This window comes from Mastomys coucha, unplaced genomic scaffold (genome assembly GCF_008632895.1).
Source record: "Mastomys coucha isolate ucsf_1 unplaced genomic scaffold, UCSF_Mcou_1 pScaffold15, whole genome shotgun sequence".
NCBI lineage: Eukaryota > Metazoa > Chordata > Mammalia > Rodentia > Muridae > Mastomys > Mastomys coucha.
In genome coordinates this window covers 141,586,805-141,611,130 of record NW_022196897.1, presented here as the reverse complement: position 1 = coordinate 141,611,130, position 24,326 = coordinate 141,586,805, and the positions used below count along the sequence as shown (strand labels likewise).

At 46.2% G+C, this 24,326-nt stretch overlaps 1 protein-coding gene across 1 annotated transcript in view; it reads left to right on the top strand.

Annotated features, from left to right (window-relative positions):
- The window catches only part of Edem2 (ER degradation enhancing alpha-mannosidase like protein 2), a 28,944-nt gene extending 8,227 nt beyond the window's left edge, over nt 1-20,717 (top strand). Inside the window, exons 5-11 of the mRNA XM_031372434.1 lie at nt 4,069-4,194; nt 6,264-6,475; nt 8,925-9,066; nt 11,925-12,049; nt 14,090-14,234; nt 17,338-17,459; nt 20,077-20,717. Of these exons, the coding sequence (XP_031228294.1) occupies nt 4,069-4,194; nt 6,264-6,475; nt 8,925-9,066; nt 11,925-12,049; nt 14,090-14,234; nt 17,338-17,459; nt 20,077-20,571 (1,367 nt within the window). The 3' untranslated portion in view covers nt 20,572-20,717. The remainder of the gene's footprint in view (nt 1-4,068; nt 4,195-6,263; nt 6,476-8,924; nt 9,067-11,924; nt 12,050-14,089; nt 14,235-17,337; nt 17,460-20,076) is intronic.
- Nucleotides 20,718-24,326: the final 3,609 nt, after the last annotated feature.

Sequence of the window (24,326 nt, the reverse complement as noted above, 5' to 3'; positions counted from 1 at the left end):
AGCAGAATGGCAGGTGAGGCCTTCAAGAGTCCTCTTTTCAGGGCACTGGCTCCAAACTAGTGACAGCAGCAGTGCTGCCTTCTGGGATGTCTTAGGGTTTACTTCTGTGAACAGACACCATAACCAAGACACCTCTTATAAAAACAACATTTAGACTGGGCAGTGGTGGCACATGCCTTTAATCCCAGCCCTTGGGAGGCAAAGGCAGGCGGATCTCTGAGTTCGAGGCCAGCCTAGTCTACAGAGTGAGTTCCAGGACAGCCAGTGCTATACAGAGAAACCCTGTCTCAAAAAACCAAAAAGAATAAAAACAGAACAACATTTAATTGGGGCTAGCTTACAGGTTCAGAGGTTCAGTCCATTATCATCAAGGCAGGAACATGGCAGCATCTAGGCAGGCATGGTACAGGAGGAGCTGAAAGTTCTACATCTTCATCTAAAGGCTGCTAGCAGATTCTGACTTTCAGACAGCTAGGGTGAGGGTCTTAAAGCCCATACCCACAATGACACACCTACTCCAACAAGGCCACACTTCCAAATAATGCCACTCCCTGGGCCAAGCATATTCAAACCATGACATGGGGTAAATAATATCTATTTGGAGTTTGAACAAGAAAGGTATAACTCTGCCTTCTTGGAGGTTATTGTAGCCAGTAAGTCTTTGTGGGATGATGGAAATGTTCTTTGATTTAGTCTATTTTTTTTATTGTTATTTTGCTTTTTGAGACATAGTCACACAATGGTTACTCTGGCCGGTCAGAAACTGGCTATGTGGTCTACACACCGCTCAAACTCAAATATCTGCTGTCTCTGCCTCCCTAGTGCTACGTTTACTTTTTTTTGTTTGTTTGTTTTTGTTTTTGGATTTTTTTTGAGAAGTGGTCTCACACTGTTGCCCAGGCCAGGTCACAGCTCAGTATGTAGTACTCAAAGTCAATCTTTTGCCTTGGCCTGCCAAGTGTTGAGATCCTAGGCGTGAGCTGCTGCACCCAGCTCCCATTTCCCTTTTATTAATGTTAAAGTTGTGCATAGTTTCTTCTAAAATAGTTTCCTTAACAAATAGAACAAACAACTCACCAAAGTCTAGTAGTGGTGAGAAATTTCCCTTTTCTTCCTAACTTATAGAGCTCAGAGAACGTCTTGACACATGATCTATAGTTCCATATTTAGTCCTTTACAGTTGAATTTCAGCTTTACTCCTATATTTAGCACCTTGTATGTGTGTATTCATGCAAGTGTGCATGCGTGTGTCTAGCCAGAGGTCAGCTCCCTGTGTTACTCATCAGGAGCTGTTTACCTTATTTTCTGAGACAGGCTTTCACTGGGACCTAGGCCTTGCTGTCGTGCTAGGCTGACAGGCCAGGGAGTTTCCTCAGCACTGGGCCTGAGTGTGCACCCTTACACTCGTTTTATGTGGATGTTAAGGATGGGATTTGGGTCTTCATACTTACAGGACAACCACTGTATAAACTGAGCCGACTCCCCAGCCCTGTTACCTACCACCTTCTGACTATGCTTCAGTGTCTCAAGTCCACCTTTTCTCTAAAGAACTTTAGAGTTTCCCTTTGTGTGGTTGCGCTGTAGGCAAACTTTGTTCAGTTTCGATTACATGGAAATGTCTTTATCTCACTGCCTTGGTCTTTGGGGAATGCTCTCTCTGCTTGCATAGCCTCTGCTAATGATAATCTCTCTAACTTGTATCAGATTTGCTTGGCCCAGTCCTTCTTGGTCTCAGTTGCTCGTAGGCAGGAAGAAGAGAAACCCAGAGTCAAGGTCACACGTCACTTTTTGTCAGATGGCACTTCCTGGTATCTAGTTAGCTGTGTATTTCCAGTCACAGAATCTCTGTCTCTTTTATGCATCCTGAATATTGTGTGATAAATCAAAATAACAGGTAAGATGTGAGTAATGACAAGTGTCTCCTCATCTCCTGATATGGTAACAGAAGAGTGGCAAGCTGAAGGGAGCACTTTAGAATTGGACAGGCTGTCCTACCAGCTGTCAGATAGGTGACGCAGGGCAAGTCAGTTTGCTTCTCTGAACCTTAAGATTCACATCTGCAAGATGGGGCAGCAGCACCTAGAACTTCGTCTGTACTGGGGACTTCAAAGGTGGTCACTGTTTTGTGGCCCACCAAGGGAAAAACTTTGTTAATGTTATCAAATAGGTGGAATTAAGGGTGACTTTTTTGCTTGTTGTAGAACAGTAATTGTCAACTTGTGGGTCCAGACCCCTTTGGAAGTCCAGTGGCTCTTTCACAGGGGTTGTCTAAGACCATCAGAAAAAAAAAATTATGTCACGACTCATAACAGTAGTGAAATTATAATTAAGAAGTAGAAACAAAAATAATTTTATGGTTGGGGATCACTAGAACATGAGGAACTGTACTAAGGGTCACAGCGTTAGGAGGGTTGAGAACCACTGCTTTAAAATATTTTAATTTTTTTAAAGGTATATTACATTTACTTATTTATTGTACGGTGTGAGTGAACACAAAGACACAGTATATGTGTGAAGGACAGAACAACTTGGGGGAATCAGTTCTCTCCTCCCACCATGTGAGTCCTGGAGATGGAACTCAGGTTGTCAGGCTTGGCAGCAGGTGCCTTAACTCACTGAGCTGTCTTGATGACCCTTTAAAAATGTATTCTTTGAAAATTTCATAGATGTATATACTGTACCTTGGTCCTATCCAACTCAAGTCCCTCTTTTCACTCCCTCCAGAACCTGCTCCCAATAATTCCTCCACAGCCTTCATACTTAGTTAACACTGCCTGCCCATGTTTTTGTGGTCATCCACTCGAGCATGGGCAACCTACTAGTGGCAAACCACTGAAGAAAATGAATCCCTAGCTCCCAGCACCATCGGTTACCAATGGTTGCTCAGGTAGGGCTGGAGCCTCCTGAGCTCCTGTCCCCTCATGCTGGGATGCTTCCTGGCCTGGTACTGTGCAGGTTACCACTGCTGTTATGAGGTGATGAGTGCAGCCGTCATGTTTTGCCCCAGCACTCCCCTCCATCACTGCCTCTTGCATTCACTCCACATCTCTTCCAAGCCTTGAGTGTGATACAGATGCTCTGTGGAGTGAGTGAGTGTGATACAGATGCACTGTGGAGTGAGTGAGTGTGATACAGATGCTCTGTGGAGTGAGTGTGATACAGATGCTCTGTGGAGTGAGTGTGATACAGATGCTCTGTGGAGTGAGTGAGTGAGTGTGATGCAGATGCTCTGTGGAGTGAGTGAGTGTGATACAGATGCTCTGTGGAGTGAGTGTGATACAGATGTTCTGTGGAGTGAGTGAGTGTGATACAGATGCTCTGTGGAGTGAGTGTGATACAGATGCACTGTGGAGTGAGTGAGTGTGATACAGATGCTCTGTGGAGTGAGTGAGTGTGATACAGATGCTCTGTGGAGTGAGTGAGTGTGATACAGATGCTCTGTTGGAGCGCTGAACACTTGACAGTCACTTGCTCTCAGCACTTTGACCAGTTATGAACTCTGGCCTCTGCATGGAGAATGAGTGCAATGCTGTGATACTGACTACTTTCAGAGAAGCTCCTTTCTGCAGCACTAATCTGTGAATATAAAAATAAGTATTTGGAAGGTGCTTGATAACGTGCCTGTATAGTAACCCAACAGTAGCAGGAACCTGTGACTCCCTTACGATGGGCTTCTGATCAGGTTTACGTTACAAGGACATAAGTTTCCGCCTGTGGAGCAAGCCTCAAACCTAATGAGAAAGTGGTTGGTTACTCCATAGGAGTCATATGCCAGTGTTGCACCAGTGGACCGTCTTGGTAGGCAGGTCTGCACTGCAGCACTCAGGGTTGGTCACTGTGGTAAGTCTGATACTTTTCTCCAGCCTGCATAGCACCTTGGGGCACTATGCCAGCCAGTAGAATTGTTTGTTTTTCAAGGAAGGATCTCACTATATAGTCCAGGCTAGCTTCAGACTCTGTCTCTACTTCCCAGGCACTAGGGTTAGCTCCCGCCTAGCGAGAGACAGTTCTAGTTTGCATAAGAGAAAAACTGGTCCCAGGACCCTGACACTTGTCTGCCATCTGCAGTGGTAGGAGGACTCCTTTCTGCTCATCTCTTGTCAAAGAAGGCTGGTGTGGAGGTAGAAGCTGGATGGCCTTGTTCTGGACCTCTCCTGAGGATGGCGGAGGAAGCAGCCCGCAAACTCCTCCCAGGTGAGAGCCAGGCAGAGATGGGGGTGGGGCGGACTCACTGTGTAGCTCTGGCTGGCCTGTAACTCACTATATAGACAGGGCTTACCTTGAGCTTTGGACAGTCCTGCCTGTCTCCAGAGCTGAGCCGACAGGTATGCACCACTGTGTCTTGCTCTAGTCTTCTCTTGTTGGAGGTAAACGTGGCAATGCTGAGATTTTCCCATGATTTTTCTTTAAACCTCAGGTCTTTGTTTCTGCCCCTTTAGAAACCATCCACAATCAGAATCAGAAGAGCTCTCACTGTAGAAATCAGAAGAGTCCTAAGCATGTTAGCGGCCTGCTGAGGGTGATGTTACTAGTGTTTGCAGGGGTAGGCCGGAAACGAGTCTCACAGGTTCATGGTCCTTGGCGTTTGTTTTCAGTGAGCCCTCTTGCCCTCTCCCAGGCCACATGCTGCTAGGGTAAGAGGACCCCAGGGAATAGCTTTGGTCCAAGCCTTGGGAGCTGTGGATTTTAGGCTTTCCTCTGCCACCCAGCATCTCGACCGTATGGCTCTCCTGCTCCATGGCTCAGTTTCTCTGCTAACCGCAGTTGTTACCTGCTAGATGTGCCTATTAGAAGGCTAGTCTAAGGTTAGACAGGAGAAGATGCTTGGCCAACCAGATGAGAGGGATTGGTTTGTGTGGTCAAGCCAAGCCTCACTGTTTTCATCCAGTGGGGCCATCAACGCTGAGCTTGGCAGTGTCAGCTGGACACTGTGTTCCCTTCTGGGTGTGGTAGAAGTCTGGGGATCTCACACCCAGACACATGACTACCACTGCATGCACTCTGCTAGCTCCTTGGCCACCTCACTTATTTGTCTCACAAGTGCAGCATTCGCCTCTCAGCCCCAGGGAAGACCAAGGCAAGAGGGCCAGCTGGGTTCAGGTCTCATAGCCCATGGCTCACAGCCATGGTCCATGTCTCCTCACAAACATGTTTCATGTGACTCATCCTTGGAGAAAAACTCATCCTATTGCCCCTTCTATTTTTTCCCATTTAAAAATTATTTGCAGTGAGTAATATACATATTCTAAAGTTCATATTGAGTATTAGAAAGCCAGGACCAGTGCATCGCCTCTGTGGGTCTCAGAGGATTCTCAGATCTTCCTTTAATACTTGCTGCCTGTCCCTAGACTGTTCCTTTCCTCTCTTGTTTGTGACCCTTTCTCCTTCCTGCCTGCCCTGTGCCAGAAAGCAGGTTTCATTCCTCCAGCAGATAACATGTCTGGTGCTTATAGCACGTACGAGTTTCGACAACTTAGTTCACACTTTGATGACGTGTAGACTGCCCTGACATTGTTGGCCTTTGGGCCTGGAGAGGAAATCTCTATCCTGGACTCATTGTCAAGTTCTTCCCTGGACGTGGGGTAGGATGGGCAGAGCCCTGGGCTGGGTTTGAAGGGGTGCGGTCAGGGTAGGCATCTCCAATTCCTTCTCTGTCTGACTCTCCTATGTGACCTTTAGCTGAGTCACATCACTGACGTGATGCTCCTACCTGTAAGTAGGGGGTTGTATTGTGTCAGTGGTTTGGTTTGTTTCCTATTTTTAGATTTTATTTTAAAAATAATTTTGTCCCTGAACTTTTATTTGAATCAGGAATCTAAAATTGACTCCTCTACCAATCTGTTTCACTTGGTGAGAGTCTATAAGTAACTTCCAGTGTGGCCCTACTTCTGCCTAAAGCATAAACCTTGCCTGCTTCACACTCAGTTACCCACCTGGCTTCGGAAGGCATAGTGTGAAAATAAACTAGTAAAATAGAAAGTTGTGCCGGCTAACATGAGGTGTGGAGTGTGACAACTGGGAGCTCAGCCCTTTCCAGCTCTCCTAACCACAGTGGGAACCCAGGGTTACTCAGCATAGCGTTTGACAGCATCTGGCTTAGGCAGTTAGGGTCCTGCAGTGAGACATACTCTCTTTCTCTGGCTCAGACACAAACAACCACCCAGGAAAAAAAGAAAGCAGGGCTGACTGAGGCCTGAAGCTTGGGGTCTAACCGCCCATCTCTTTCTTCTTCTACTTGAAGTCATAAGTTTCTGACGATTTAGCATTTCAGACCCCCACTGGCATGCCCTATGGAACTGTGAACCTGCTTCATGGCGTGAACCCTGGAGAGACCCCTGTTACCTGTACAGCAGGGATTGGGACCTTCATTGTGGAATTTGCCACCCTGAGCAGCCTCACCGGTGACCCTGTGTTTGAAGATGTGGCTAGAGTGGCCCTGATGCGTCTCTGGGAGAGCCGGTCAGATATCGGGCTGGTAGGTCAGCTCTTGGCTTTCTTGTGTAAGCCAAAGCTTCTGTGTCCCCATTTATGAGACCCAGAGATCTAAGGAGTGAGGCCAGCCAAGGGAATCTTACACCAAAAGTAGACTGAGCCTCCCTTTACATCCTGCCATAGGAGCCGGTGCAGGGGTTTCTTAGGGGTTTCTGATGTAGTAATAAAAACACCATGACCAAAAACAACTGGGTGGAACGGGTTATTGCATCTTGTAGTCTACCATCCAGGGAAGTCAAGGCAGGAGTTTGAGGCAGAAACTAATTCAGAGGCCATGGGGGAATGCTGATCACTGGCTTGCTACCTGTGGCTTGCTCAACTGGCTTTCTTAGAGCACCCAGGACCACCAGCCCAAGGGTTCCACTGCCCACAGTGGAATCTTCTCCATTAGTCTTCAATCATGAAGATGTGCCACACGCTTGCTCAGAGGCCAGTCTGCTAGGGGCATTTCTTCAGTTGAGGTTCTGTCCTCCAAAATGACTCTAGCTGTGTGAAGTTGACCTAAAACTGGCTGGCACAGGAGGGAAGAGAGGCAGGTGTCTCATCCTTGGAGGGAGCAGGGTTATGGTACACTTTGAGCCTTTCTTAATTCTGGGAAGGAGTCATAGGCTTCACACCCCTGACTCACTGATCATAGATTATCAGTTCACCTGGCCATTGCGAAACTGTTTCCTCCTCAAACACTGGTGCTGAGAGATGTTGAATGGCTGTTCTGTGAAACAAAATGATCCCAGAACAGTTATATTAGGGGATTCTTGCATATGGTATTGGGATTTTTTTTAAAACTTTTTTAGAGTCATGAAGAACTTGAACAGAATAAAAGTTATTAAGTGCAATGGTAAAGGAATTTATTTCCCAAGCATATTTGACCCTAGGGCTCCATTTTCCCTTCAGTTCCTATTAATAAATAGAAGTTAACACATTCTGGGCCAGCTAACCCTCAAAGCTAATTTCAGATCCTACCAGGGGTAGAGCAGTGACACTAGCAGCAATTAGGACAGTGACTGGATTCAGTTCAGTGCTAGACTCAAGCCATGGCCCTGCTTCAAGGTTGCTCAACCTCTCTGGTCCTCAGATATTCCAGCAGTGATGTTACTGTATTAAAAACTATGCCGAGTCACAATAACTCCTTGTGTTTGAAAGTGATTTTATGTAGGGTGGGTTTTGTGCTGGCAGCTGAGAGAGTGGAGCATGTCTGAGGAATCAGAAAATCCCTTTAGCTGCCCCCTGGAGGCCCACGGTAGCATCCTTAGTGCTGTAGGCAGGCTCTGCTACACCCTTGGAACTGTGTGGACGTGGATGGTGTCCTGTCTGTACCCCTTCTCCTTTGCCATCCCTGTGCACTCTGGGAAAAAAGGAGGGAGACTAGTCTACTTTGCTTTTGGCTGGAAGTCCCCCATCCCATGAACAGTTCTCCACCATGACTGGCACTATGGTGTCTGTGGTGAGCTCACTCTGGGGGACATCTTCTGTTTTCAGATCCCAGCAAATTTGCCTTCAGTGCCCTCCAGTAGGAACCTGCTTGATCACTCACCCTGATGGGTGCTTCCCCTTGCCTATTTCCCTTGCCCCTTCCTTCCGTACTGGTATTTCCAGGAACTCACCTTCCAAATGAATGTCTTTCAGTCTTCCCAGATGAGGAGTTCCAAAGTAACACAGAATGCTTAGCTGTATCTTTTCAGTTGATTGTAAACCATCTGAAGTGAGGCTTCTAGGAGAGTCCAAGTTATATGGAAAACTCTTTTAATGTTTACTTTGAAAAAGGCTTTATAGTCATGGTATTCAAAGGCCAAAGCATACATAAAATGTACCCCAGTGTACACTGGTGGAGTCCCCTCTGATCCCAGTCCCCCAGCTGTCTAATTCCTTTCCATAGAAGCAACTTCTCTATCAGCTTCCTGAATTTTTTTGCGTGTGCGTGCGTGCGTGCGTGCGTGCGTGCGTGCGTGCGTGCGTGCGTGCGTGTGTGTGTGTGTGTGTGTGTGTGTGTGTGTGTGTGTGTTTTGCTTTTGGCTTTTTGATACTGAGGATTAAACCGGGGTCTTGCAAATGCTAAACAGACATTCTACTGCTGAGCTTCATGCCCAGCTCTCTTGGATTTTTAGACACTGGAGTCACACACTTGCCTTGAGTCTGAGACAGATTCTAGAAACAAGTTCTCATCTCTCACCTACACTCTCTCTAAGCAAGAGCAAATATGTTAGGTCATTCTTTCTTTCTCATTTTTGTCTAGTGTGCTAAGTAAGTCCTTTCAAATGTACACGAGCCATGTCTCCACAGTAGAGGTATGCAGGAAGGATAGCTGTGACACAACCCCATGCCCTCCTCCATAGGTGCATGTCTTAAGGAAGTACTGAGGTGCCTGCCTGGCATCCTACTGGGCAGTTAGAGTACTAGGTATGTCCTGCCTAAGGATTGTGTTTCTCTTGTAGGTTGGCAATCACATCGATGTGCTCACTGGCAAATGGGTGGCCCAGGATGCAGGCATTGGGGCTGGTGTGGATTCCTATTTTGAGTACCTGGTAAAAGGAGCCATTCTTCTTCAGGATAAGAAGCTCATGGCCATGTTCCTAGGTAAAGGGGCAGGGTAAGGGGGCTTTTCCTATGGCTCTCCTGTTGATTGTGCTCTTTTATATATGTCAGGTTCCTGCCGAGTGCCTACAGAATCTACCCATTCTGCATCCAGAGCCACTGGAGGGTCTTGATGCACTCTGTACCTCTTCAGAGTTTCTTTTTCTGTTTTCTGTTTTTTGTTTTTTTTTTAAGATTTATTTATTATTTATACAGTGTTTTGCCTGAATGTACATCTACAGGCCAGAAAAAGAGGGTACCAGATTTTACTATAGATGGTTGTGAGCCACCATGTGGGTGCTGGGAGCTGAACTCAGGACCTCTAGAAGAGCAGCCAGTGCTCTTAACCTCTGAGCCATCTCTCCAGCCCTCTTTGTATGGTTTTGTTTGATTTAAGTTTTGTCCTATTTGTTTTACTTACTTATTTATGTATTTCTGGTTTTGAGTCAGAGTCTCATGTAGCCTAGACTTTCTTAAATACTTTGTAGCCAAGAAGAACCTTAAACTCTTTATCTTCCCACCTCTACCTCTGTTGTGTGACACTATTCCTGAGAATACAAGAACAAACATCTCCTCATCCCAGATAGGGAACCAGTGACATACGGATATCACCAAGATCCATCTTGGTGAATAGTGAGTTTTATTGGGGTTGCACAGAAATAAGTGAGGGGTTACTTACAGGAGCAGAAATGACTCAAAGACAGCTGCATCACCAAAGCCCACCCCAGCATGAGTGACAGCTCACAAAGCTGGGGACCTGGCATACCGCTCAGCAGGTTGGAGAGCCTCTTCCAGGCTGCTCCCATGGTCCAAGCCTCTCCAGGAAGCAAGGCTGATCCCTGCATCTATTAGACAGCTCTCGACTTCTTCCAGGTGGCTGGGTGCTAGTGTGAGCCTGGCCAGGCATCTCAGCTTGCCATAGAAAATCTCTAGGCAACCCTTACAGCATATATTCTTGCTGAGGGAGGGGCCCAGTGTATCTGGTTGATTTCAGGGACTTCCTGAAGCCTCAGAGTTGTTTACTTCCTGAGCCTTCTGTGTCTCAATAAGCTTCCCTCCAGCATAGAAGGCTTTAATCTTGGAGGGAGCCGCTACACAACACCTTTAGGAGCTGCCGGAGATACTGCTCTCTCCGACTGGTCTGGATTCCTTACCTCTTGGCCACTTCACATGATGCTTGCTTCTGGTGTGTCTTCATGTATCTACGTTCCATCCTCCCTTTAGAGTTTAGCTTACATGTCCCCCTAGTTAGCAGTATACATCTCCTCAGCGTACTGAGCCTTTGGCATCTGCCCTGGGCTTTACTCAATCTGTAGCCAGACTTTTGGCTACTTTCTAGGTTCCTTTTTCTACCACCCTTCTTGCTCCTATCCTACCCTTCCAACCCCCAACACTAGGTAGGAGAGAAAGAAGGCTAGAGGGGGAGGTGTCAATATCATTAGACTGCTTTCTGCTGACTAGGGCTGTTGAGTTCCTTGGGGCAAGTTCCATCTTCACTGTCAGGATATCCAATTTTGTCTTCTCGTTTCTTGATACGACTACTTGACAAACCACAAAAACAGCAACCACCAGCAGCAGCAGCAGTGGCTACGCCCTTCTCAGTGCCCTAGCATTTACACCCTTTCAAGAGTCCTCAGAATTCCAAATACCATACACTTGCAGAAACTATCTGCTGCTGGCAGAATCACACCCCTGAACATTTCTGTGTCGTTTGTTTGTTTGTTTGTTTGTTTGGAGACAGGGTTTCTCTGTGTAGCCCTGGCTGTCCTGGAACCCACTCTGTAGACCATGCTGGCCTCAAACTCAGAAATTTGCCTGTTTCTGCCTCCCAAGTGCTGGGATCAAAGGCGTGCACCACCACAGCCCTCCCTCCCTTTTTTTTTTTTTTTAAAGAAACCTAACTTCTCAGCACATCAGTCTTTTCTATGCAGTAACTCACATTTACCTGGTGAGTAAATTGACCTTCCAGGCCAACGGACACTAGGAATAACTCTCATGCAGGCTTGTCAGGCACACAGTGATAGCTGGCACAGCTACTGTTGATTTATTTGTTGCATATTTACTGGGTGTCATTGAGATACCAACCACTGCGCCAAGCTATAAACATGGTTTGTTTAATTCTTACTACATTTTTTGACATAGCTTATTAGTTGGTGTCTGCATTTGTGTCCAGATTACATTTATTATGTACTGTCCTAGTGGTGGGGGTTCTGCAGTGAACACAAAACTAAATTCCTCCTGGACTCACGTCCTAGGGGAGAAATATCATCTCAACTTCCCACTGACATGTCAGCTCCATGTGGGGAGATTTTTGTCTTGTTTAAACCCAAATACTAGGGCTGGTGAGATAGCTCAATGGTTAAGAGCATTGACTGCTCTTCTGGAGGTCATGAGTTCAAATCCCAGCAACCACATGGTGGTTCACAACCATCCGTAAATGAGGAAAAAAAACAAAAAAAAAACAAAAAAAACAACAACCTATGGGCCTCATGGGGGGGCAGAGTGAGCGGGGGCCGGAGCAAGAGGGAGAAGGGCGGGGGGGGGGGCGGGAGACGAAAAAAAAACCAACCCAATTAATTCTTAAGAAAGAAAGAAAGAAAACCAAAAACTTTCCCAATTTAACATATAATAAACCTGAGGCTAATGAGGGAAAAGTTTGCCCCAGGTCATGGCTAGTGTATGGAAAAGGAAGAGCTAGAATGGAACCTGGGGTTTTGAACCCATGTTCCTTTTTAGTGCGCCTGCCTTGTTGTATCCTGGTTTGCTTGAAGGCTGGGCACTGCACGGTATTTCAAAATATATGTGCATGCTTTGGTTGTCTCTATTGTCAAGGCTTGTCTGTCTCTTCCCCCGCCATGCAGAATACAACAAAGCCATCCGGAACTACACACACTTTGATGACTGGTACCTCTGGGTGCAGATGTACAAGGGGACTGTGTCCATGCCTGTCTTCCAGTCCTTGGAAGCCTACTGGCCTGGTCTTCAGGTAGGACGCGTCAGAGAGTGACCATCTTCCTGTGCTATGATAATCCAGGCTTATTCTAATGTAGCAAATAAGGAACTTTATTTGCTGGAGTATTCTGGTTCAGTGTGGAAGAAAGAACCAAAACAAGCTAGACAGATGGGTGCTCCTACCTAAACAGCTTCTCCATAGGGAGCGTTAGGAGCCGACCTCCCAGTTGGCTGTCATTTTGGTGCCACCTGCAGCATCTCCCAGTGTTGCTCCAGGCCATGTGGGAATGGCTGCTGGCAACAGCTGCTTTTCCTCTGGGCATTTCTTTCAAGTTCCCTCCTTGACACAGTGACCTGCTTTGCCCACCACCCTGATTTTTCCCCAATACAGTCTGATAGAATTATAGTTAGAAGGGACCTTAGAGACCATCTGATCTACCCCTACCTACACCAAAGTATTTCACCTACCAAAATATTTTATAATCTAAAGATGCCTTTCCTTTGCTTTTGCTTTGAGACAGGACCAAACATATCCCACACTGGCCTTGAATTCACTTTTTAATGAAGAGTGACCCTGAACTTCTGATCCCCCTGCCTCTACCTCCCAAGTGTTAAGAGAAAGACACTTAAGAGGCTGTGAGAATGGACAGCCTACCCATGTTTATACACACACACATGCACAGAGACATGTGTGCACACATAAAGAGTCAAGGAAACGTGAAGAAACAAAGATTGCTGTTGCACTGCAGTAAACCACTAGGAGTAATAGTTAAAATTTAAAAATACTTACTTAGAATTTAAATAAATAGCTAAGTGACCCAGCCATGGTAGCATACACCTTTAATTCCAGTACTTGGGAGGCAGAAGTATGTAGATCTATGTGAGCTCAAGGTCAGCCTGCTCTATGTAGTGAGAGTTCCAGGGCAAATAGAATCATATGGTAAAACCCTGTCTGAGAAAAGATAGATAGACAGATAGATAGATAGATAGACAGACAGACAGACAGACAGGATTCTTTAAATAGACTTAACAGTAATTTATATCTTCTGACCTACAAATTCTTTCTGAAAATGTGTCTCACAGAAACATTTTCATATGCTTGAAGTGACACATAGGCAATATTTGTTGCAGCATTAATTGTTTAGAAAATGGCAAAATACCGGAAGCAAGCCAAATGAGTACTTACAGAATGGATTCAGCCACAGTCTAGGTGACGCATACTGGGCTGCTGCAGAAGCAGGAGGGCCCTCTTTGTATATGTGGAAGAAAACTAAGATATATTATTGAACGAATAAGGAAAAGTGCAGAGCAACATGTTCAAAAAGCTGTTTGTAGTGTAGGAACACATCACATTCACTTTCTTACATCTACATAAAGAATCTTGGAAAGTTTATAAAGCCCCTAGTAAACATGGCTGTCTGCTGGAGGTGTCGAATCCTCACGAGGCTTAGCATACATACTCAGCCTCTCCTGTGTGCTTAGAATTCTGGATCAGCTGACCAAAGTAAAAGCCTGATAGTAGCAGACACTGACCATGGAGGTCCAGAGACTTAATGTGGAATCTCAGATCCTCACCAAGGTATCAGGTAGGTACTGAATTTTTATGTGTAAGAGACAAGGCCCGGGCTGGTGAGATGGCTCAGTGGGTAAGAGCACCGGCTGCTCTTCTGAAGGTCATGAGTTCAAATCCCAGCAACCACATGGTGGCTCACAACCACCCATAATGAGATCTGACGCCCTCTTCTGGTGTGTCTGAAGACAGCTACAGTGTACTTGTAATAAATAAATAATAAATAAATCTAAAAAACAAAAGAAAAAAAGATAAAAGAGACAAGGCCCAGAGTCGTTCACTTTGTGGCTTGGGGCTGCCATCAGTGGTCAACATCATCATGACATCAGCTCTGGCATCATCACGACATCAGCTCTGGCATCAGCTCTGGCATCAGCTCTGGCATCAGCACCTTCGGCTTCCAAGGCTTTGCTTGGTCTTTTCCTTGAGAGTGGCTGATTGTGAAGTTTTACCTGTGGATTCTCTGCCTGAGTTGGCTGACCTGATGACCATTTTTTCCCACAGAGCCTTATTGGGGATATTGACAATGCCATGAGGACCTTCCTCAACTACTACACTGTATGGAAGCAGTTTGGGGGACTGCCAGAATTCTACAACATTCCTCAGGGATACACAGTGGAGAAGCGAGAAGGCTACCCACTCCGACCGGGTAAGCAGTGTCTTTGGTCCACGGCTCACCTGTAATTCCTCACACCCTAACCGCTCCCAGGTGCTCCTCCGGCGCCTTTCCTACCTTCTCTAATAGCTCTTGACTGTTTTCCTGTTAGCTATGGAAACTGAGTTCTTTTAGGTTGAACGGCTGTTCAGTGCAGGTCTCCCATCTAAGCCTCATGCTCTTTCAAACTTGGAGATACGAGAAAAGAGAAAGATGCCAGCCAGGCTGAGTCCTGGGATCTTCTGCCACCAGGATATCATGAACTACAGGACACTTCTGTCAGTGTTTGTGTAAAGTACACTTCTACCATATGGGATGTTAGAACCTTGGGCCATTGAGTCCAAGGCCACCAAGTCTCATCCTTTTGAGCTCAGAATCAAGGAGAGGACCCCAGAATGAACACTGTCTCAAGTTCTTTGCCAGCTCTGATGTCCTCTGTGAGGAGGGAAGAACTAGGGAGAGAGGGTGAGCTTAGTCAGCAGGTAGGCACATGGTCCAGCGTCAGTCAGGCCACATTATGGTTGTCTGGGCATGGTAGTCTCTGCACATCCTCCCTTGCCACCTGAATTCCCCGTGAGCCACAAGATCAGCATTCCTCCTGCCTCCCACTGTTCTGTGCTCTGTGCCCCATTCCTTCCCTCCTCTCACCCCAGGGAATGCAGGAGCTTGGGAGTGGAGAGAACAGTACAGTGATGCTCATAGGGGTCAGAGGTCATACCCTGGGACTCTACATGGACTGCAGTACTTGGTGTTTCAAAGACATTTGTTCTCATGTCATTTTTTATTGTTGTTTTTGTTTTGTTTTGTTTTTGTAAGAAAACTCTTGAAGGGGCTGGAGAGATGGCTCACAGGTCAAGAGCACTGATTGCTCTTCCAGAGGACCTGAGTTCAATTCCCAGCAACCACATGGTGGCTCACAACTGCCTGTAACTCTAGTACCAGAGGATCCAACACACTCACACAGACATTTATGCTGAAAAAACACTAATGCACATAAAATAAAAAAATAAATAAATTATTTAAAAAGGTACAGTTTTTTCTTTAAAAAAAAGGAAGGAAGGAAACTCTTTGGAAAAATCAGTCATATTTATCGTTTCCAGGAGGTAAGATAAAACTCAGAGTTTCAAGTACATATCAAATGCTTCAGCACTGGGCCTTCAGACAGGTCTTCTAACCGAAATCCCTGTATAGTCAGCCATTGGGTCCAGTGGGTCTCTAATCTTGGCCAGTCACCACCAGGGCAGGGAGCTCACTGCTTATGAGGGGAGGGGGAGGCACCTGCTCTATTTGCAGGGCCACTGGCAGGAAGGGATTAGATGGGAGTACATATTACCACCAGGGATTCTAGGAGTGCAGTAGTTGAGTCACCCCTCCTTCCCCCAGCCATGGCAGGTGAGAGAGAGAAGGTGAGGCCAGGCTGGGAGTCTTTGATGGCACTTACAGAACCTAGCCTAAAGTCCTCTAGAGGCCTTCAGCTCCCTGGACTGCCCCTCAGAGTTGCCTGGGGAGGCAGGCGTGCAGCTGAGTACTGGCTCACACACTAGGTCCTTGTGTGAGAAAAAAGAGGTTGGCCTTGACCCAGCCAGCTGCTGGCAGCAGAGGGAGGTCTCCCAGGAGAGCACTGTCTTTTCTGTGCATGTTCATCTGCCCTGGAATGCACCCTAGAATGTGAACAGGAGACTGTGGGATGAGGGGTGGAAGGATCGGGAAGGATCAGGAAGGATCAGGAGAGCTCACGAGACAGCCAGAGACTTGCTCTCCAGGATAAGAGTAGCAGAGGCTGTGGACACAGCTCAGTGGCAGGTGGCGTGCCTCGAATGTGCGCCGCCCTGGCTGTGCTTCCCAGCACTACAGAATGAGGGTTTGAGTGGATAGATGAGAACTGGAGGTCATCAGGAGAGAGACAGCTAGGCAGAAGGTGAGGGGGAGGCAGGAGAGAGGGTCTTTCATTTGAGAAGAGGTAGGTATCAAGGTAGAAAACAGAATAAAGTTGGGTAGTGGTGGTGCATGCCTATAATCCCGGGTGCTCAGGATACAGAGGCAGGCGGGTCTCTAAGTTCGAGGCCAGCCTGCTCTACAGAGCTAGTTCCAGGACAGCCAGGGCTACACAGAGAAACCCTAGAGAAAAAAGAAAAAAAGAAAAAAAAAAGAAAAAAAAGAGTGAGAGAAGGAGAAAGAAAAAAGAAAGAAAGGAAGAAAGAAAGGAAGGATAGATATAATAAACTATCTCTCACTTCTGCCCACTGAGGCTATCGACAGCAGAAAAACATTTTTCCCCATAACAGTTCTTCATGTATTAATGTGTGTGTGTGTGTGTGTGTGTGTGTGTGTGTGTGTAAATAGTCTCGCCTGGGTCCATTCCTCTTAGGTAATATTGAGCTTAGAAAGGGGTCCCTGTCTGTAGAAAAGGACCCTTCAGAGCATCTTCAACACTTTCTCATAGTCTCACATAGCCCAGGCTAGCCATGAACTCACTGTACTGGTGGGGGTGATTTAGAACTTCTGATCCTCATATAGTTATTTCCCAAGTGCTGGGATTTTAGGTGTGTGCCACCACGCCCAACTAACTGTAATTAATTTTTTCCCCTGTGGTGCTGTGAATCACCCCTCAATGCCTTGCACATGTTGGGCAGATGCCCCTTCCTAAAACTATGTTCCATGGTGTTCTTATCACATCACCGCTGGGAATAGTTGCCAGTCAGACAGTTGTGTGTGCCGAGGTCAGGGAGGCAACAGACATTGCGGTCACAACCTCTGCTGCCTTCTCTGCCCCAGAGCCTGGCTGCCTCTCTTCCTAGGGGATGGTAGTCTGCTGCACTAAACTGAGCATCAGGGTCTGTACATCTTGGCTCTGAAGAGTAAGCGTGGGCACATTCAGGCTTTCTACTGTGTCTGGATCTATTTAATAATACATTCATAAGCTGTGGCTGGTATCATTGGTAGCAGTTCACCAAATAATCCCAAAAGCTGTGCCATGATTCTCTCCAGGGGCGTTCTGGGGATCAGAGATGGAGGGGAGGAGTCCTCCACTGGCTTCCCTGAGCAGGCCCCATGCCATGCCTGTCAGTCACTGAGAAGGTTCTGCTTGGTTTTTCAGAGCTCATTGAGAGCGCAATGTACCTCTACCGTGCCACAGGGGATCCGACTCTCTTAGAACTTGGGAGAGATGCTGTGGAGTCCATTGAGAAAATCAGCAAGGTGGAGTGCGGATTTGCCACGGTGAGTGTTTTAGGGGCCCAGGGAGTTGGAAAGCTGTCGTGGTTTGACAGTGGTGGAGCATTAGCAGCAGAAGGAAGTGTTGTAAAGTCATGAGCAGAGAAGCTTGCTGAAGGCCATGTGTCTGGTGGAAGTGTGAAAGGTCACCGAGGAGGAAAGACAGGCAAAGGCAGAGTGACTAAGACAGTCCCAGCCTTATTTGGGGAAAGACTCTGTGGAGGGGGCCTCTAGACTTAGAGCCCAGTGTCTTCTAACAAGCTGGTGTAGATACAGGATGCACAGAAGGGAGCGTGGGAAGGGTTGAAAGTTTCTCATTGGCCTGCAGTTTGTCATTGCTAGGGTAAGCAGTGAGTCGACAGCAGAAGAATGTTAGGTGACTGAGAAAGCCTCGTGCCTGGTGGCCTTTACGTAAGGTCCCCAGGGCAGCCAGACATATAAAGAAACAAGTTAATTTACTTTTAGAAGCCAAATTGTCGTAGTTACTGTTATTCTCATAGATCAACCAGAGTTTTACAAATAGCCGGAGCCTAGCTACCAAGGTGGATTAGACCCTAAGTCCCTGGCCTGTCTTTGCCTGCATCAGGGCTCCATCTGTGCTATACAAGATGAGGTTTGTACAAAGTTTGTAGGTGACTCTTAAGAGAGGAAATGCAGGGTCCCATAGCATTGTATTCCAGCATGGCACCTTAATAAGCAGTTCTTCCGTGCCCTTGGGTGTTTACTGTATGGCTTCCGTGTGCCAGGCACTGTTCTAGGCCATGAGTTAGAGACACAGGCAGACCAGGACCCTTGCTCTCATAAGCTTACATTTTAGTTGGAAAAATAAGGAAAATGTATGTGTCTGGGAGACAGAGCAAGCCAGTGTAGTGTGGCTGAGTGGGGAGTAAGGGAGGAAAGCTAGAGGTCTGAAGGGCAGGGGCAGGTCATGCAGAGCCTTCACAGCACAGGAGAGAGAGGCCATTGGTAGGATTCACAACAGAGCAGTACCATGATCTGAGTTGTACTTTAGAAATAGCACACCAGCAGCTCTGAGAGAGGGAGAGCTGACATCTGTATAGTCCCCAACAGGCGACAGACAGACACTATATATACATAAAGCAGATGTAAAAGAAAACATGCTAGAAATTTCCTGAGAGTTTATAGAGTTTATGTTGGAGTGTGGATTTCAAAATAAAACAACAAAACTCTTGCAAAATTTTGTAATGTGACAGTATTTTATAAATAAAGTACAGCTAGGTCCTTTATTCTCTTCATGGTGCTAAAAATTGAACCTAAGGCCTGGTGTATGTGGGGCGAGAGCTCTACCACCGAGCTGCATCATCTGCTAGACTCATTTTGTGATAGAGAAGACCTGCAGTGAGTAGGATAGTAAAGCAGTGCTTTGTTTTGGCTTCCTGTGTGTTCAGTTCTCTGAAAAACCAAGAAGTCCACTGGGAAGGCAAAGTTCGTTTCCATGAAAAGGAGGCCTGCTGGAGGCCTCCCAAGGTGCATGATGGGAACAGCACTTCAGTCTTTGTCAAACAGGGAAGAAAATCTGACTTGGTTTTTGATTGAGTCCATAGTTGAGTCACAAATTGTGCAAGCTAAATCCCCACTGAGAATTACTTTTGCCAAGATGTATTGGTAAATCTAAGAAGCTAAAAGGAATTTGTAGTAAATTATCCTACTAATCTCTGCCTGTGAACTTTTGAATTTTTCTACAGCTAACCCCTAGTTAGTTTTTTGCAGTAGTAAAAACCTGATGCTTATCAAGGAAAGGTTAGGTCACTGTTTGCCATGAGCTCTGTGTCAGAAACAAATGGATGTGTGATGTCTTTCCACAGTGTCATGATTTATTTAATAATAAATTCATAAGCTACATAGATTTCATTGATTGCAGTTTGTCAAGTTCCCCAGTTTCCATTGATAGCTATCTGTTGGCAAATGCAAATTTTTTTATTCTATTTTTTTAAAGATTTATTTATTTTATTTATATGAGTACACTGTAGCTGTCTTCAGACACACCAGAAGAGGGCATCGGATCCCATTACAGATGGTTGTGAGCCACCATGTGGTTGCTGGGAATTGAACTCAGGACCTCTGGAAGAGCAGTCAGTACTCTTAACCGCTGAGCCATCTCTCCAGCCCAAATTTCTTTATTCTAATCTTTACTAATAATATTGACGCTCAGGTTATATAGTCTACATCACGCCGGAGTTACATCTGTCTGTCTGTCTGTCTGTCTGATGTGAACAGGTGATACTGTGGCTGTAAAGGGTAGAGAGACACAGGAGAATTCAGGGAGTTCAGAGGCAGAGGGGCAGAGGCTCTTCTTGAGTTCCCCATCAGCCTCTAAGCTTCATTTCCTGGGATCTGTGTGCAAAATCATTCACAAAGACCCTCAGGTGAGAGTGTGCTTTGTGGCTGGGACTGCAAGGAAAGGATCCAAGCAGGAAGAGGTTTCATCTAAGTGTACCTTAGGGGAAAGGTGGAAGCAGGAAGCCCTGTTTGTGGTGATTCAGGTGAGAGGTGCTGGTGGCTTGGAAGGAATGAAACTGAAGGAGTGATTCACCCAAAAGCCTGACCCTTACTCCCAAATCGTGTTTCTGCTCTGACTCTCTGCTCTTCCATCCTGCGGCAGATCAAGGACCTCCGGGACCACAAGCTTGACAACCGCATGGAGTCTTTCTTCCTGGCCGAGACTGTGAAGTACCTCTACCTTCTGTTTCACCCAAACAACTTCATCCACAACAATGGCTCCACCTTTGACTCTGTGATGACCCCCCATGGGGAGTGCATCCTGGGAGCTGGGGGCTACATCTTCAACACCGAAGCTCACCCCATTGACCCCGCTGCCTTGCACTGCTGCCGGAGGCTGAAGGAGGAGCAGTGGGAAGTGGAGGACTTGATAAAGGAGTTCTACTCTCTCAAACACAGCAGGCAGAGAGCTCAGAGAAAGACCATGAGGTCGGGGCCCTGGGAGCCCCCAGCAGGGCCAGCCACGCTCTCTTCATCTGAAAACCAGCCCAGGGAGAAGCAGCCTGCCAGGCAGAGAACCCCGCTTCTCAGCTGCCCTAGCCAGCCCTTCACTTCTAAACTGGCATTGCTAGGCCAGGTTTTCCTAGATTCCTCATAACCACTGGATCATTTTTTAATTTTTATTTTTTTGAGACTAAGCTATAATAATAAATCTGCTTTTGGCTATCAGGTTTTACATGCTGGACTCTGGATAAGATTTCACTTAAAAAAGATTTTGTACTTAAACACCAAGACAGCTAAAAATTGAATCTCTCTTCCTTCTCTGGCTTCTTTGGGGAAGGTGATGTCACCACCGTTTATTTCTTTGTTGGTTTTTCCGACATGTACTTTGAACTTTTAGTTGTCCCCTTTATCCATGTGGCCTTCCAGGTAATACAGGTTTATTAAGCACCCTTGGGTGGCAGCCATAGCTGCAGAGAGTCAGCAGTAAACAAAAGAAACAGGTTTCATTCTTGTTGGAACTAGATCTCCATAGAGAAAAATAAAAGCAGTGAGTCTGTGGAGTGCATCAGCACCGGCTCCACGAAGAACTGAGTCGGGCAGGGAGAGAGGTGGTAAAGTGTTCATGGCACAAGCATGGATTCAGATCCCCAAGCTCCCACATAAAACCCGGCCCACCAGTGTCTGAATCACAGCGCTGGGTTGGAGAGGATGGGAGGGAAGAGGCAGTGTTCAGCGAGAGCCCCCAAACCTGAGGTAAAGCAAATGAGGAAGGCAAATGAGGAAGACGCCGGTTGTCATCCCCTGGACTAAACATACACATTCACACACATGCCCAGAAGGGAAGAGAGAAAGGATGAAAGAAAAGAGGCTGCTGTTAGGATGAGAACTTCAGCGCCGTGGTCTGGGAGTGTCTTCTGGTAGAAGAGAATTTTTATAGCAGGGGAAACAGAAGAAAATGGTGGTCCTTTGTGTACTTTTCACTCAACTTCAAATGTAACTTTAAAGATGGTAGGTAGACTTGAGGCTGGAGAGATAGCTCAGTGGGTGAGCCTACTGCTGCACAAGCGTGGGGACCCGGGCACTCAAAAACCTGGGCCACACATATACACACACAGTCTTCATCCAGCACCAGGCAGTGGGCACAGGTTCACTGGGACTCACTGACTGCCTTCTTGCTCCAGATTTGGTGGGAAACCCTGTCTCAAAGCCGGACGCCTGACATCTTCCTCTGGCTTCCACAGACACCACCTACACATGCACGCACACACATGTGCAGGAATGAATGAATGAATGAATGAATGAATGAATGAATGAATAAAAGTTAAAAGGATGGTAGGCTTACAGACAACCTTACTTAATTCCATAAAATATTTTATAGATTCCAGAATGAAAGTATCTTGGGAGGTGGGCATTGTAGACATGTATAATCTTAATTTTCAGGAGGCTAAGTCAAGGAGTGGTGTCATGAGTTTGAAGTTAGCTTGAGCTACGAAGCCCCTGCCTCAAAAAATAATTCAGGGGCTGGAGAGACAGCTCAGTGGTTAAGAGCACTGACTGTTCTTCCAGAGGTCCTGAGTTCAATTCCCAGCAACCACATGGTGGCTCACAACCATCTATAATAATTTCTGATGCCCTCTTCTGATGTGTCTGAAGACAGCTTCAGTGTATTTCATATACATACAATAAAATAATTCTAAAGAAAATTCAGAATGCATTACTGCCAAAGTGTAATTACAAAAATGAACAACTATTCCTTAAGACCCTCAAATATCTAACTCACACTCAACATTGTTTATAAATTTGCATTTTATTGAATCAGAATCTAACTAGAGTTCATGTGTTTGGTAATTAGCAATTTTTCTACAATGTCTTCTGATATTCAAGTTCTTTTTCCTCCCTCTCTCCCTTATTCCCTTCCTCCATCTCCTTCCCTCCCTCTTACCTCCCTCCCTCCCTCTGTCCTTCCTTCCCTCATTCACTCCTTCATTGTTCCCTTTCTCCTTTCCGACTTTCCACTCGTCTTTATTTCATTTTTGTTATTTTTATTTTATGTGTATTGGTGTTTTGCCTGCGCATATGTCTGTGTACCACATATGTGCATAGTGTCCAGAATAGGACATGGCATTCCTGAGGATTGGAATTAGAGAGGTTGTGAGTCACGACATGGGTTCTAGAAATTGAATTTAGGTCCTCTGCAAGAGGAGTCAGTTCTCTTTGACCACTAACCCATCTCTCTAGCTCCCACATAGGACCACACAAAACAAAAGTAACTTAGCAATTTCTTTTTGCAGAAAAGGGCACAACAGGACCCATGCAGGGTTAGGGAGTATGCTGACCAGGATGATCTATCTGTTTTCTCTAACACGGGTAGTGACTGTGTCTTACCCCATTGGTAAGAATTCAGCTTCACAGTCAGACACAGTTGGCTCAATCAGAGCAAAGGGGGAGGTTCAGGCTAACCGTCTTTGATAGAAAAAAAAAATTCTCTCAGTTGCAATTTGTTTTTTTGTTTTGGTTTGGTTTGGTTTGGTTTTGGTTTTTCGAGACAGGGTTTCTCTGTAGCCCTGGCTGTCCTGGAACTCACTCTGTAGACCAGTCTGGCCTTGAACTCAGAAATCTGCCTGCCTCTGCCTCCCAAGTGCTGGGATTAAAAGCGTGTGCCACCACCACCCGGCTCAGTTGCAATTTGTTAAAGAGGTCAAGTTGTCTTGGAGCTTTCCATATTATAAGTTTGCTTGCTGGATTTCATGAAGAAAGAAGCAATGAAGACAGCAGGATGAGGCAGAGATGGCAAAGGCCCCAAAGCAATATGGTTAGCACTGCTGATTCAACCCCTAGATGAAATGGGGACCTGGCAAATGCTGCAATCTAGATAAACCTTGAAGTCCATGATGTCTGGGAGCCAAACACAAAGAGCCTTTTGTATGGTATAGGTGCTGACTTAGTACCAGTAAATAACCCATGTACACTTTTGGGAGCAACTCTAATCTCAAAGGGTCACAAACAAAAGGAAGGCGTGGATATAGGAGGAGGACTTCTGGGGAAGATGCACATTTTCACCAGAAAGCAGGGGGATGAGGAGGAACAGAGGGTGAAACAACTAAATATCATTAGAGATGTGTATGAAACTGCAATGAACATTGGAAAAGAGAGAAGGCATTTTCATATATTTCATATTTTTATACATCAGTAGTTCTCAAATGCTAGGTGGGATTGATGGAGGGGACCTGAAAAAAAATTGATTGGCAGAAGTGGATTGTCCTTGAATGTGAGCCGCCTCTCCTTGGGAGTGGAGACTGCATGAGAAGCAGGGAACTTGGGGACTTTATAGGGTGTAAAGGGGCTTTGGGGGGTGGAAGATTTCACCTGTAGGTTGTCCCCCTGTGGCCTCAAAATGCTAGATCCCAGTGGGGTTTGATATGTGACTCTCCTTATCAAAAGCTCCTAAAGGCCTATTAGTCAAAACAATTCTCCTGCCTGGAGTTTCCCCATCCACCTAAGGCTTGTAGGTCATTAACCTCTCATCAAACATGGTCCTAGTGTAAGTGTTACAGCTCGGAGGGGAAAGGCAGCCCTAATGGAAGTGTTGCCGCACTGAAGGGAAATGAATCTTGGCAGTCAAGACCAAGGAATTCCACAGTCACCCTGTACAACAAGCCTCACGCGTGACTTATTGGGAAAAACACTAGAAGGTGGCCCTCTGTTTGGGCTGGCAAGAAGCAGCAAGGAACTGTGTGGAGGCAAGTTTTATACAGGGTTTCGTGTTTGTGTGTGTGGGGGGGGCGCTTGTGTGTGAGCTCGCTTGTGTGTGTGTCTGCGTGTGTGTGTGTGTTTGTGTGTCTATGCGTGTGTGTGTGTGTGTGTGTGTGCACGTGCGTGTTTGTATGTCTATGCGTGTGTGTGTGTGTG